This window comes from Euprymna scolopes, chromosome 20 (assembly GCF_053919585.1).
Source record: "Euprymna scolopes isolate OS-2025 chromosome 20, ASM5391958v1, whole genome shotgun sequence".
Lineage (NCBI taxonomy): Eukaryota > Metazoa > Mollusca > Cephalopoda > Sepiida > Sepiolidae > Euprymna > Euprymna scolopes.
The window spans coordinates 86757804-86772300 of record NC_136501.1 but is presented as its reverse complement, the minus strand read 5'-3'; the positions used below and the strand labels follow the sequence as shown (position 1 = coordinate 86772300).

General features: G+C 32.7%; 1 protein-coding gene across 2 annotated transcripts in view; it reads left to right on the top strand.

Moving 5' to 3' along the window:
- Nucleotides 1-14497, top strand: part of LOC145241662 (protein CIMAP1D-like) — a 35098-nt gene that overhangs the window by 1617 nt on the left and 18984 nt on the right. The window contains exons 1-2 of one of the 2 annotated variants that reach the window (XM_080104797.1): nucleotides 8201-8287; nucleotides 8495-8575. In XM_080104797.1, coding sequence (XP_079960923.1) covers nucleotides 8527-8575 — 49 coding nt within the window. In that variant the 5' untranslated portion in view covers nucleotides 8201-8287; nucleotides 8495-8526. Of the gene's footprint in view, nucleotides 1-8200; nucleotides 8288-8494; nucleotides 8576-14497 lie in introns of those variants that run through there. The other variant, XM_080104796.1, reaches the window with a different exon arrangement.

The following is a 14497-nucleotide window of genomic DNA, read 5'->3' as shown; positions in this document are numbered from 1 at the left end:
AAAGCTTTTCTTACTGAAAAGCGCAATTTTGTAATACTAATGAGTCACCATTTATCAAGGCTCGGAGGCTATTCAAGGATAAGTGTTATCAAGATTATCAGTTTGCGATGAAAATACATATTCAAAGAATTGTAAACGATATATAGACCTTGGCAACGGATTTGATACGTACTTCATTTCAGATCAGAGGTGAAGGCCAGACGCAGAAGCATGTCAAAGGATAACTACCATAATGTGATTAGTTAAGTTGACCCCTCGACAAGAATTCTGGACTTAAAAAAAGACCATGTTGTACTCAGCTGGGAAGTAATACAGATGGCTAATTTGGGAAAGAAACTTTGTTCATGGAATTTTTGTTTAGTTTTAAGCACACAGGAAGGAAAATTATTTACAATGATTGACCCAAACGAGTTTTTGTTGTGAATGTTTTACAGCGAGAAATCAGAGATTAGAGTTCAGTCGAGAGAGTGGAGAAATACTAGTAGATATAGAGAGGTAAAAAGAAAAGAGACAGGAGGGAAGATAAAAGATCATCTACCACTAGATTTCGAAATCGATTCTGTACTCTTTTAAGGCAGGAGAGAGTGCTCTGAGTGGCCCCTTCCCATCTGGGGCGTATCTAGCCCTTGTGCAAGTAGAGTCAGGAGTAAGGTACTTTTTGGAACAAAAGAAAGATCAACTCATTTTACTTGCGATTGATTATTTGTTTATATTACTTAGTACTAACAAATACAATTATCATCATCGTCAACATCATCATCATCATCATCACTTTACCATCCATTTTACATGCTGAGATTCTGTTGGCCACAGGTTTTTATATATCCCTCATCACATCCTCAAATGTTTACCTTGCTGCCTCACCTGTTCTACCTCTAAGAACATTCATCCATTCTTTCAATGTGACCATACCATCAAAGTCTACTTCTACACGCATTTCCCTATACTGTGTAGAGTTTATGTGCCTCTAAGGTCATCAGAACTAAGAAAGGATTAATTATAATTAAGATGAAACACGAATTTATTAAGTATCGTCTAAAAAATGACTTTGGAGCCATTTAAATTAAGTATCTATAAATGAATACCGTTGTACCTTTAACGTACGTCCGTGTGTTATGGTTTCCAGATTATAAATTATTCAATCGGGAGATCCTATAAAATAAAAGATGATATCATACTACGAACATTAAATTAGTATATAGATATGTTAACTTAATGTTTGTAGTATGTTATGACCTTTTATCCTCCTTTTTAATGTATAGCATATGACAATCACCGAAGACGCAATGTACAAATATAAATAAATAAAATAAAAATTAGTGTAGCTTTTGGGCCGTATGTGAAAATGAAATATACCTTCTGGGTCTTCTGACTAGGATCCAAGGGTAGTATCTGTTCCGTCTAAAGATAGTATAATGTTATCGTGGGGTTTTCGTTCGCGCCAGGCGTCCATACAACATAAATATATCACAGACCCCTATAAGGATATTGGAGATAAACCGTAATAATCCGATATATTCCGATACTACATTTACCGGATTACTTAGATGAATACTTTTACAGTTTTAACAAAATGGCTGCAATAATATCGCGGGGTCTCCATTTACGCTGAACGTCCACGGAATGTCAAACAGCAATATGAAAGATACCGCTGTAGAATTTCCACAGGCCCCGCTATTTTATTTTTTATAATTAACGCAGCTTAAAAGTTCGAATCAGATTTTAACATCTCAAATCATTATCTATATAATAATATACTAAGGCATTCCATGTCCGTTCGAACGTTATCACCATTCAAAAAGTGATCGTCCGAGTTTACCCATTTTTAAAATGAACTTTTTCAAAATCAAATTATGTCGTCCTGTTGATTAAAATAGTACAATTTTTGAATAAATACATTAAAAAAAAAGTGATATTCATTTTATTTGAAGAATATTTCGCTGATAATTATTTTTACGGTAAGAAAAGAATATTTTTTGTCTTAAAAAATAAATTACTACAATCAAAAATAAAAAAGACATATTCGTTTTCTATATTATTTAATTGGAATTCATTATTGAGATGAGTATCTTTTATTAATTTATTGCAGATTATTATCCTCATCTTTTTGTAGTTGTTGTTTCACGACGTTTCGGCCAACTATTCCTCTAGCCTTCGTCAGGTGGTAACCGCGATGGGATACGAACTCCGAATCTCCACACTGCATCCTCAGCAATTACTGCCTTCCATATTTGTTGTTGTCTCACCACGTTTTTGGACAAGTAAGCCTCTACTTTGCGTAGGATTGAAACAACAACTATGGAAGGCGGTAATTGTTGACGAATTGTTGAAACGTCATGAAACAACAACTAAGAAAGATGAGGATGATAGTCCGCAATAAATAAATTTATATTCGTTTTATTTCTTTATTTATTTATAAAGAATATTTAGCTGACAATGACAACGATTTTTATAGAAGTAAAAAAGGTAATTTATTTCTTCATAGATTGACCATGGGAGACATTAATTTTAAAAGAATATTATTAACAGTAAATTATACAAATTGATGTAGAAAACATCATGGAATTTCCACCGGAGGTTCCACTAGTAAGTATAATTATAGTAATTATTATCTACATCTACCTGGTGTTGCCTGGGAGTGTTTTGAATTTCATTTTTGTTTTTGTTTTTTTTTGTTGTTGCTTTTCTAACCATGCCGTTTTTTACATTATTTTCATTTTCGTTTTTAATATTATTTGAAAGTTAAATTTAACTATTACAGCAGAGTTTGATAATTAAATTAACAGTAGTAAGATTGTTCGTTTACAAATAACAATGGGTTTAAGGCTCCTAAAATTCATACTGGATAGTCATGTAGTGGATAAAGTACTTGGTTAAACTCAGTTGTAAGCGATATTCTTCTGGAGGTTGAAGTTCCAATCTTAATACTCTAAGAATACAATTACGAATTACCTAGAACTTGTACCTGATCAAGGCTGACGGAACGAGAGCATGCTAACCTGTGATTAAAATTTCCGTGGGAATTTCCATGCACGATCTCGATTCGACAAGATACACCTGAAGAAAGTAGGACGTTGCATAGGCCGAAACGTTGTGAAAATAACACTCAAGATGAGAACAGTAGTCCGAGTAATCCAAATAATTATCAATCCTCATCTCAAAATTCAGAAACATAATATTAAATCACCGGTTTATTTTTTCTTTGACTCGTTGAATTATAAACAATGCACTTGCGTTCGCAGATTTGGTTAACAAAACGTTTTGTATACTTTAGATGGATAACGAAAAAATATTTTTTCATTAAACAAAAACTTATTGTTAATATATCCGTAAAAATGAGCGTGCATTATTTTGGTTTTTAATTCAACTGGAAGTAAAAGAATGCTGGATACAGGCAAAAATGGTGGAATAAAGATAGGGGGACATAGTGTGGAAAGCCGGTTTTCATTTTTTTTTGGGGGGGGGGTCAGACTGCTTTTTCATTGTTTTTGAAAAATTAAAGACTAAAGTTAATTTCCAAAAGAAAAGAAAATATTTGTACACGTGAAAAAAAAAATTATGAAAAATGTTTTCACGGCGAGCTAACCAATTCAGATAAATTTTAAAGTTAAATAAATTCATTATAAAAATCCTTTGACAGATAAATATTACTTTTCTGGGTCAATTTCAATGATAATTAGTAAAGTCTTAAGATATTGAAATAAATTTTAAAAAACAAACAAAAATTTGTTTGTAAAAGAAAAAAATAGCTTAATCATTTCCAAGAGGGAGAGATTCTTGCTTCGCAGAATGTTAACAAAATTGAAGTCTCTGAAGTTGGAAGCCTAAAATCTCGGACAGTCGAAAGGCTGTCTAAAAATGACGCCAGGTATTAAAGAGGGTAAAGATTGCTGGTTTTCTTTTTTTCTTGGCCATACATTCGTACATTCCTATCGTGAACGTTTGTATGATTTTTACCATTTTTTATTTTAATTATTTTTCTATGTTCCTGTTTTTAAATTTTTTTTTTCAAGATTATATAAAAATTATGTTACGCCGAAAGTTTCATATTGATGCAAGCAAGAAAAATAGTAAAATCTTACATATAAAAATTATGTGGAACCTGCAATTAATAAAAAGAAAAACAAGTAGACATTTTTTGCAATTATAATTTTTTGTGTGAAAATAGTAAATAAGCAATTCAATGATAATATCAATAGTTCAAGAAATTAATTTTTCTTCGAGTTATATCGAATTCATTAATACGGACTTTAGGATCTTTTTTCGTAATGTTCATGTAATTTTTTTTAATTGTTACAACAATTACGATGCTTTATTTTCATAAAAAAAAGCAAAAATAAATTCATGCATTTTTTTTTTTTTTACTGAAAACCATAACTTTAGTAAAGGTGTTTTTGTTTAAACAAAATAATTCATTTTCACTAAGATTTAAATAAAAATAATGGGTTGAATATAGTCCGTGATTATTATATGATAAATACTGAAAATTTCATTAAAATTGGTTAAGTTTCTGATTTTTGGTAAATTTTTAAGTAAAGGGAGGGGTCAAAATGTTTATACATTTTGAGCATCGGCATTTATTTAGTTCGTTTCTATACACTGTCTTCAGTAAGAACTTTTTTAACATGAATGTGTTAAATCTAAAGAATTTTAAATAAACGTAAATCTTTCCAAACCTCCAAAACTAACACCTATATATATATATATGTGTGTGTGTGTGTGTGTGTGTGTGTGTGTGTGTGTGTGTGTGTGTGTGTGTGTGTATAGACTATTAGCCGCTATCTTATGTAACTTTAGAACGCCATTTTCGACACACTTAGTCGTTATAATAAAATGCTAGTCCATAATAAAATGCTAGTTTTATATAAATATATATATATATATATATATATATATATATATATATATATATATATATATATATATATATATATATACCATTCATTTTATACCCCAATTCATATTAATGTCGGTGTAATTTTTGGGTATCGTCGCTATCGTCGTCCAAAAATAGCTTGTATCAAACCCAAGGACTACGCTACATATTAAAATAACTAACTTGTTTACGAAGAAACGGAAAACTATTGGTTTTAATACGTTACACTACTGAAGTTACAATTAAAATAATGTTGTATTAATAATAAACTAGCGGGACCTGTGGAAATTCCACAGCGGCATCTTTCATGTGTATATCGTTGTTGCTGGTTATTCTGTGGACGTTCAGTGTAAATGGAGACCCGCGATATTATTGTAGACCTTTTGTTAAAACTGTGCAAGTATTTATCTAAGTAATCTGATTAATGTAATGTAAGATATATATCTGGTTATTACGGGTTAACTCCAACTAGCAGGTCGCCCGGTATTGCCGGTCGTTAAATATAAGTTGATTAATGCAGATTTCATATTTATTATTATACTTTGCTGTGGATCAGTCTGTATTAAGTGTGTAGCAAGTATTAGATTGATTTATATTGTTCGCACACACGCACGCACACACGCACACACGCACACGCACACGCACACGCACAGACGCACGCAAGCACGCACGCACACACGCAAACATGCTCGCACACACGCCCGCACACACACACAAACAAAAAACACGACTGTAATAACTTGTAAATACGATTTGAAAAAAACAGCACATTAACGTAAGTGCATAAGAAAGTTTGGATTATTAACATGTACAATAAATCTAATGAAAATAAAAGAATTATGTAAAAGAAAAAGCCTATAAACACGTCTGTTACTGACACCATGTTTTAATGTTAGTAAGTGTTCGTTTATTTAGTGGAATCGAATTCCGGAATTTGAAAATTTTCAGCCCTCCGCTAATCAGAATGGACGGATTTTAGTTAGGGAGACGTTATTATTTATGAACCGAAACGGGAAAACTTATCTTATGTTTATGTGTTTATGATCCCATTACGATTGGGTGAACCACATTATCTGTAGAACGTGCAGATTTCCTACCGGTGTTGACTAGTAGTTGTAGGAGGACTAAATATATGGAGAACAAAAATAGGAACTCCTTCCTGTAAAGATGTTGCGATTGTGATGGTGTTGCTACTAGGAACTAGTCTTTTATTATAAACTAGCATTTTACTATGAACTAGCATTTTATTATAACGACTAAGTGTGTCGAAAATGGCGTTCTAAAGTTACATAAGATAGCGGCTAATAGTCTATACATATTAAATTTGTATGTGGGATCTGTTGTTGCAAATCCACGGTACTTTGGTCCAAAGGGGAATTTTTGCATTCCAAATATCATACACGAGATTATATTGGACCCAGTATATAGTTATGATTTTAAAAGTTAAAAAAAATCCTCGTGCGCCACCACCCAGAACCGAAACCAAAACGTTTAGCTTGTGATTTACTTTTTTCTGAAACGTTAATGCCTGAGCTATGAAGACGTTTTTGCTGCAAGGCTAAAAATTATAACATATAGCTATTACGTCTTGCATGCATATTCGTAATATCGGTGTTCGACCATCACCTGGCAAATTCTATTTTCACACTTTTGCACCGATTTTCCGTGGCTAAAACCGAAATATAAAGTTTCGCATTGGTTCGAATACCCTGTATATTAAGTTTCATGTCTGTAGACTAAAAACTGACGGAGAAGTTTGGTAGGTAAGATTTTTAAACACATATATATGAGCATACATAAATATATATATATATATATATATATATAGAGAGAGAGAGAGAGAGAGAGAGAGAGAGAGAGAAAGAAAGAAAGAGGTTTGTGTTTACTATAATCTTTTTACGCAAATATTATGCAAGTATAAATTATGTTATGCAAGTATAAATCATGTATCTGCATGAATATAATTAGACGTAATAGTTAACTAAAGATGATCATCCCATAAGAAAACCGAAAAAACTAATAGGGAATTAATTAAAATGAATGTTTAAAAGAATATGAAAATTAGCTAGATCTGTTGCAGATGAATGCAATTCCACGATCCACAGTTGTATTTTAAAAAAAAAATAAACAGAAAATGGTTTTTAATATTAATATCAAAACAAAAAGAAATTAAAGGAGTATAGATATCCTTATAGGACTCCGTGAAAATATTTCCATTATATTCATGCCCAACGCGAATAGAAACGCCACGATATCGGTATACAGTATTTAGATAGAACAGATAATACTCTTGGATCCTAGCCAGAAGACTAAGAAGATATATTTCACTTTCACGTACGACCCAAAAGTGACATCATTTTCTTTTTATTTTGTTTTGTTTTTTTGTTTTTTTGTTTGTTTGTTTGTTTGTTTTTACACTGCGCCTTCGGTGATCGGGAGATCCTATTTATTAAGAAAAGGATAGAATATGATAACATACTACGAACATTAAATTATTAGTATCTATATACTAATAATTTAATGTACGTATTATGTTATCTCCTTATATCCTCCTTTTTAATAAATAAGATCTTCCGATCGAATAATTTATAATCTGGAAATGCGACATACGTACGTACGTTAAAGGTACTACGGTATTGATATATAGATAATGAATTTCCAACAACAATGAAAAAATTGATGACAACAGCTAAGTGGTTAACAGCACGAAATGAAAACCTGGGGGATGCACTAACTTCGAATCCATTCACAGTAACATTTTCATTAAATCTCCACCTGATCTTTTGTCTAACCTCCTGAAAATAAAAAAATTCAAATATTGATGATTGCAACCAAGACGCTTCTCGCAACCAAACTATTTCTGCTGGCTATACTTCTTGTGCTGCTTAGTATTTATATTTTTACTGGTTGCTGCAGTTGTTATTCATGTCATTAATTAAAATGACGTTAAGTTTAAAGATACTTCGAGGCGGATAAATTATTCTTTTAAAAGAGTTAAATTTACGTATACTGTCTTGGATCAACGTTTCACAAAAAGAATGACTGACGAACCCGAATCAAACACTGATTTTGTCAGAAGAAATCAAAGATTGTAGAAACTGGCTCGTTCTACTTTACATATTAGATAATTTACTAAATGAAAATAAATTTTGTTAGTTTTGATATTCATAAAGATAATGTTATTATATAGAACTGATTACATTCTGTCTTTTTAACGATTTGGCCGAATGTATTGCAGGAGAATAACAGAGGAAAACACCGGTTGCTAAGACATCGATAGGTTACTTCCCCTTGAGTAGAGAAATCCAGACAATGGGAGGAGAAAGCATGTGGTTTCAATTCCACATGAGTTAATACAAGACTTTGTTCTAGATTCTAAACCTACTTCATATGGTAGAGACTATCACGAGAGTGAGTAAAACCCTTTCATTGTATTTTACGGTATGTGTCTTTGTTACATTTGTCAGTGTGTGAACAAAACGTGTATAATTATTTATTATATGTCCCTCATGTAGTCGAGTTTCATATATATATATATTTCCTTTGCAGAAAGATTAAAATAAAGAAAAAACAAGCACAACAATCTGTTATTATGCAATTTATTTCTTACAAATGCAGACATCGCCATTGAAAAATATTTCAAATGCAAAATGGCCGAGGAAAAAAGAGTTTACCCTGAGATTGCAGCAAAGTTTGTCGGTAAGTTTTCTCTCTTTCTTTTTTTCTTTCTTCCTTCCTCCCCCTCTCTCTCTCTCTCTCTCTCTCTCTCTCTCTCTCTCTCTCGCACGTGCGCTTTGTCTTCCTTCTATCTCTCTTTCGCTCTCTCTTTCGCCTATCTCTCTCGTTCTCTCTCTTATACTTATCCTTTATTTTCAACTTTTAAAATCCTCACAGAACATTATATATGAAAAATAGATCAAATACCCTTCAATATTTCATCAGATAGACACCAACAAATGTTATCTTTACTATTACCTCTGAATAAATCAGATATGTTTCCCTGTTTGGCCAGATGTAACCCTCAGAAAAATGTTATTCGTCCCTTTGCGTAAGGAACTGTCTGCAAATTGTTATTGTTCGTATTTGTTATACACACTTATAAATATATGCGCGCATACACACACTAAACGATCACAGAGACACTAATTTAAGTATATACACACATACGAACATTACTAGACGATCACAACACGTCACGTTATGTTACACACGTTTAAAGACACGTACATACAATGTTATATAGACGACTATATAGCATGCACACGTTTTTGGTCCTCGTTTATATACACCTATTATATACACTTTCACTATATAACAGAAGCACATAGTCTTTTCACACAGATACGAACTTGTGCACATGTGGGTTATCGCTGCTGAGCTATCGATAAACAAATCAATTAATAAAATTTTTTATACGTGCGTTGCGTAGTTGTCACTGGTCTTTTTTTCGTAGCTTTTCTCTGCGTGTCGTTCCTTGTACCGTTGTGTCTTCTAGTGATTGTTGAGCGGCTGTTCAGCTCAGGCGAATAAAGCTCATATATGGAACAATTGATACTTTTTGGTGGTTTCAAAGGTTTTATTGGGGGGGAAATTTCCTTTACGAGGGGAGAGATCAAAATTAATTGTTTATAAAAAAAAGGCTAAAATTAATTCTTTCTTATTTAATTTTCTTACTTAGGCTTAAAAAATGGTCAACGAACGCAGTCTCGATGAAATTCACGTAAATCCTTACATTGTTGGACACGTCTGATGGTGGTTGTTTCCTCGTCTCAAAACTGCCTCGAAACTCTGTGCCGTCTCGAACACGCGATGTAATTTCTAGCTAATAATGCGAAACCAGCTTTCTAGCGTGCTTTGTCTAATGAACTAACTCCTGGCCCTTATCGCCTTATTCGCTTGTTGTGCTGGTTTTATTTCCGTTTGCGACCAGCTTGTTCTGATAAGTACTTAATGCAACATTCTCGAAATTCATGCTAGTAAACATAATATCTGTTTGCTGACGTAGTGGGCTAAATATATTACAATAAGAAAGAAACATACTTAGTATTACCAGAATATTAGCAATTTGCAATATAAATTTTTGAAACAATCATCGTAAAAAAATGATCGTGTCCCCCACGAAGACCGTTATTACTTAATTGTAATTGATAGCTACATCAAATGGACTGAAGTAATAAGACATACAAGACCTACTACAGGGACAACAATCAATTTTTTACACGAACTATTTGCTCGTTATATAACTACATTGTGAGTTATAACGGAACTGCGTTCACATCTGCAAAGTTCAAGGAGTTTGGTGATATTTTTCAAATTAAGTATATCAACACTCCTCGATATCACCCTAAGTCAAAAGGAGAAGCCGAGAAATTTGTCGATACTCTTTAAAGCGCACTGAAATGGCACATGATACACCAACGGACGAGGCCTCACAATATTATTACAAGTGTATAGAATTACCCGTAGTAGACGAGCCAATCGACGCCATTTTTGAGACGTTCTATCTCGACCCACCCCAAACAATACCAGAACAACGACGGTCGGACAAAAAGAGAAAGTACACCGATCCATTAATTATCAACTCTAAGCGGGAAAAGATAGTGACAGGTTTTTACGGTGTAAAAAGGTTTGATAGGAGGTATTATAGGGACACCCATGCTCAATATATGAACTCTCCTAACGGTATAAATATACTGAGAGGTACTACTCTAGAGATTTATTTGTAGTACATCATGTTTGCATTTAGTGCTATGACTCTCGTTCTCTATGTATTCTGTTTTGTTTTCTTTGGTTGAATTTTATATTATGTTATACATATGCTTACTGACCTACGTCAGTAAACTTATACTCGTGCGATACGTTTTGAATGAATTCAATTATTCATACGAAATTGCTTTTTTACCTAAATGCAAGTTATATAATAATTTTCCTTTTTACCAATTTGGTACCCCCAAATGGAGAGCGGTATATATATTGTTTAAAATATAATTATCCACTGACACGTGTTTCGTCGTCTACGATTCATCAGAGTGGGCGCATCTAGCAAGATTCGAAATCGAGACTCCATGAAAAGTATATATATATATATATATATATATATATATATATATATATATATATATATATATATATATATATATATATATATATATTATTTCAACCTCGGATTTTTTTATTTAAATCATTACAAAACCCCGAGGTTAAAATAATAAAAACATTTAGCTTGTATTGAACACTTTTTCCCCTGTTTTCTTTTCTTTTGTTTTTTCTTTTTTTTACCAAATATACCTCCTAATATATATAATTGAGGGTACTAAAATTGGTTAAAGGGAAAATTATTCTCAACTCGCACTGAGATAAAAAAAAAAATGCACTTTCATATATATAATTGAATTCATTCAAAAAGTATCGCAAAACAAAAACAAATAACATGTACATAAAAAACCGCGATACATTCAGTCGTGCGAGATAGCCTAGTGGAAGGGGGTTACGCTTCTTACCATGGAGTCTCGATTTCGAATCTCGATTCAGCCGCCCTGATGTGTCGTAGACGACGAAACATGTGTAATGGATAATTATATTTTAAAAGTGATACATATGCCGCTCCCCATTTGGGGATACCAAAATTGGTTAAAGGGAAAATTATTCCCAACTCGCATTTAGGTAAAAATGCACTTTTTCGTATATATTGTAACATTGGCTGGCACTTGTCTTTATTAGTTGTTGTTGGAATAATAAAAGTAATACAAATATTAACCTTTAAAAGAAAAGAACTTTATTTGCCTTTTTATATTTTGGAGTGAGTACACCTCTTGTTAAAAATGTTCACCGGCAACATACGTCTCGTTGGTTTAGGGGCTAAGAGTGTACTGCCTACACGCCTGTCATGCTGGCTAGGGATTGGAGAAAGAGAGAGATAGAGAGGATGAGAGATGACGAGGGACTCTGAATAGCAATTTCTGGTTTGTGTCCGGTTTATGAGAAAGAGAAAGAGAGGGGCTAAGAAACTATTATTTCTTGGGGAATGGTATTATTTTCGTCCTAATTCTTGGCTTTTAGGGTAACTCAGGTTAGTCCTACAATATAATTGAATTCATTCAATTATATATACAAATAACATCTCTCTCTCTCTCTCTCTCTCTCTCTCTCTCTCTCTCTCTCTCTCTCTCTCTCTCTGTGTGTGTGTGTGTGTGTGTGTGTGTGTATATATATATGCCTTTGATTCGCAAGAATTGTTGCTTGAAAAGTTGAAAGCAACATTTTATATAAGAAACAGTTCTTTTATTAGCTTCTTGTAATACAATACTAAAACTTTTACATTTATTTGTATAACTAGGGAGGGGGGGGGCCAGGCTTTACCCAGTCGTAAAATACGCTTAAATATATTTTGTTTCACGCAGATTTCGTAATTATCATTACAAAGCCAATTTTCTATTGAATATCATATTTTACCGAACATATAGAAGTGAGTTCAAAAGTTATTTTTAAATATGACTTTGGGTGCAATCAGCTAGAACCGAAACCAAAACATTTAGTGTTCCAGCTGCGTTCCCTACCGTTTGAGCTATCGACAGATCGATAAGAAATATTTAAAATAAAACCACTTCAAGCTATGAATGAATTTGGATATACGCAAAAGTAATAAAAACATGTCGGCAAGTTGAAATGAACATTTTTGCATTTCAATTTTCTGACATATTTCTTTACACGTTATTCATCCAAACAAAGATTTTACTCGTTATAAACTACTCTTAATGTATGATTACTAGGTCTGTGACAACAGAATATTCTTTTCATTCTTTTGACTCGCAAGTATATATCCAACACAGTTAGACACATTCTCAACCGAGAACCACATCTGTCAATATAAAAACATATAAGATATGAACGGATATATACTCAAGAGTCGATACAATGAAAAGAATATGCTGTTGTCACAGCCCTAATGATTACTATTTCCTAGTTAATTTTAGAGTTATTTGGCCGGTAGTTTAACAGTTATCAGTTAAATATTTATAAACAGACACATACATATATCTACTGTTTTATTTATGTAGACCAATATATATTATCATTTGGCAACTTTTATACGAATGCATCCATCTTTTAAATAAGACTGTTATAAAATCAAATGAAAGAAGAAATCGGCTCGCCTGAGCGATGACGTGTGTATTTTTTTAACTTACAATTTAGATAGACGTGGCAACATTATGTAAAAAATAAATAAAAAAAGAAAGAAAGAAAGAAAGAAAGAAAGAATGAGGCCATTAAAGGGCCACAAAGAAACGCTTAAACAATAATGCGAAACGTTTTGTTTGCGGGGTTGAAAGGGTTATGGAATCTAAAGATCTATTTAAAAAATATAGATGTCGCTAACGAAAAAGTTTCAGTGAGAGAAAAAGAGGTGGGCGAGAAAGATGGGGTGAGAAAGAGAGGACTTGAGACAAAGATAAGGAGAGAGGGGGGAGCAAGCAAGCGAACGAGCCAGCTACTTTCCTTTTTTCTTCGCTCTTTTACCTCGTAGCGATTATTGTTAGTGTAATTAAACAGGATGTTTTAGTTATGTGTCCATTATTTAAATCACTAAGTTTTTCATTTAATTTAATATTGACGAAAATATTGTTATCTATTATTATATGAAAGTGAAACATTGTGCGTATATGTGTGTATGAGTTTCCTATGTATTCGAAAACGACTGGGTCGATTTTTATGTAATTTCACACGAAGGTATTTTCTGTGCTGGCAGTGTTCTTAGATATGTTTTGTATCGGAATGTCTTCGATAAGTATAATCGATAATTGAAATCATTCCATGAAAAAAGGAACAGGCGATTTTGACGAAAGTCAACACCTTACACAGCCTAACATCACAAGTGAATTTGAAAAGTTTTATTACCACTCAAGCCGAAAGGCCCGACATATAAAATCAACAGTAGATTCTTTGTTATGACGAGGACACGTTTGAAATGAATCTTTCTGTTTAGAGCACAATTTCACAAAGATACTTGACTTTTTCATTTAAACTTAAATTCAACTCGTTATAATAATACAACCATTAAGGCCATATAAAATCAACAGTAGGTTCTTTGATATGGCTGGGGCGCGTTCAAAATGAATGTTTCTGTTTAGAGCTCAATTGAAGCATGATACTTGGCTTTTGCATTTTAAACTTAAATTCCAGCCATTATATATATATATATATATATATATATATATATATATATATATATATATATATATATATATATATATATAAAGTCATTGTATAAAATCAAAAGTAGGTTCTCTACCGTGCAATGTAGACTGCAATATGTTGTGGACTAAGTCACTGTAGAGAGGCATGCGAAGCTTCTCTAGGTGGCCCGCGATGGGTTCCCAATTAGAGTAGGCAACCAATCAATTTAATTGACAACTGGACGATTTGACCGATTTCGATGACAATAAAAAATATGGGAGTGAATAACATTCGTTGATCATCATTCAATCCTGGCCAACGTCGGGCCACCCTGCTAGTAAGACAAATCCAATTCTAAATTAGTAACACGGAACATTAATTTATTATGAATTGTTTAAAAATAGTTGTTAAAATTAAGCTTATAAAGAACTGATTAAAAACTCGTTC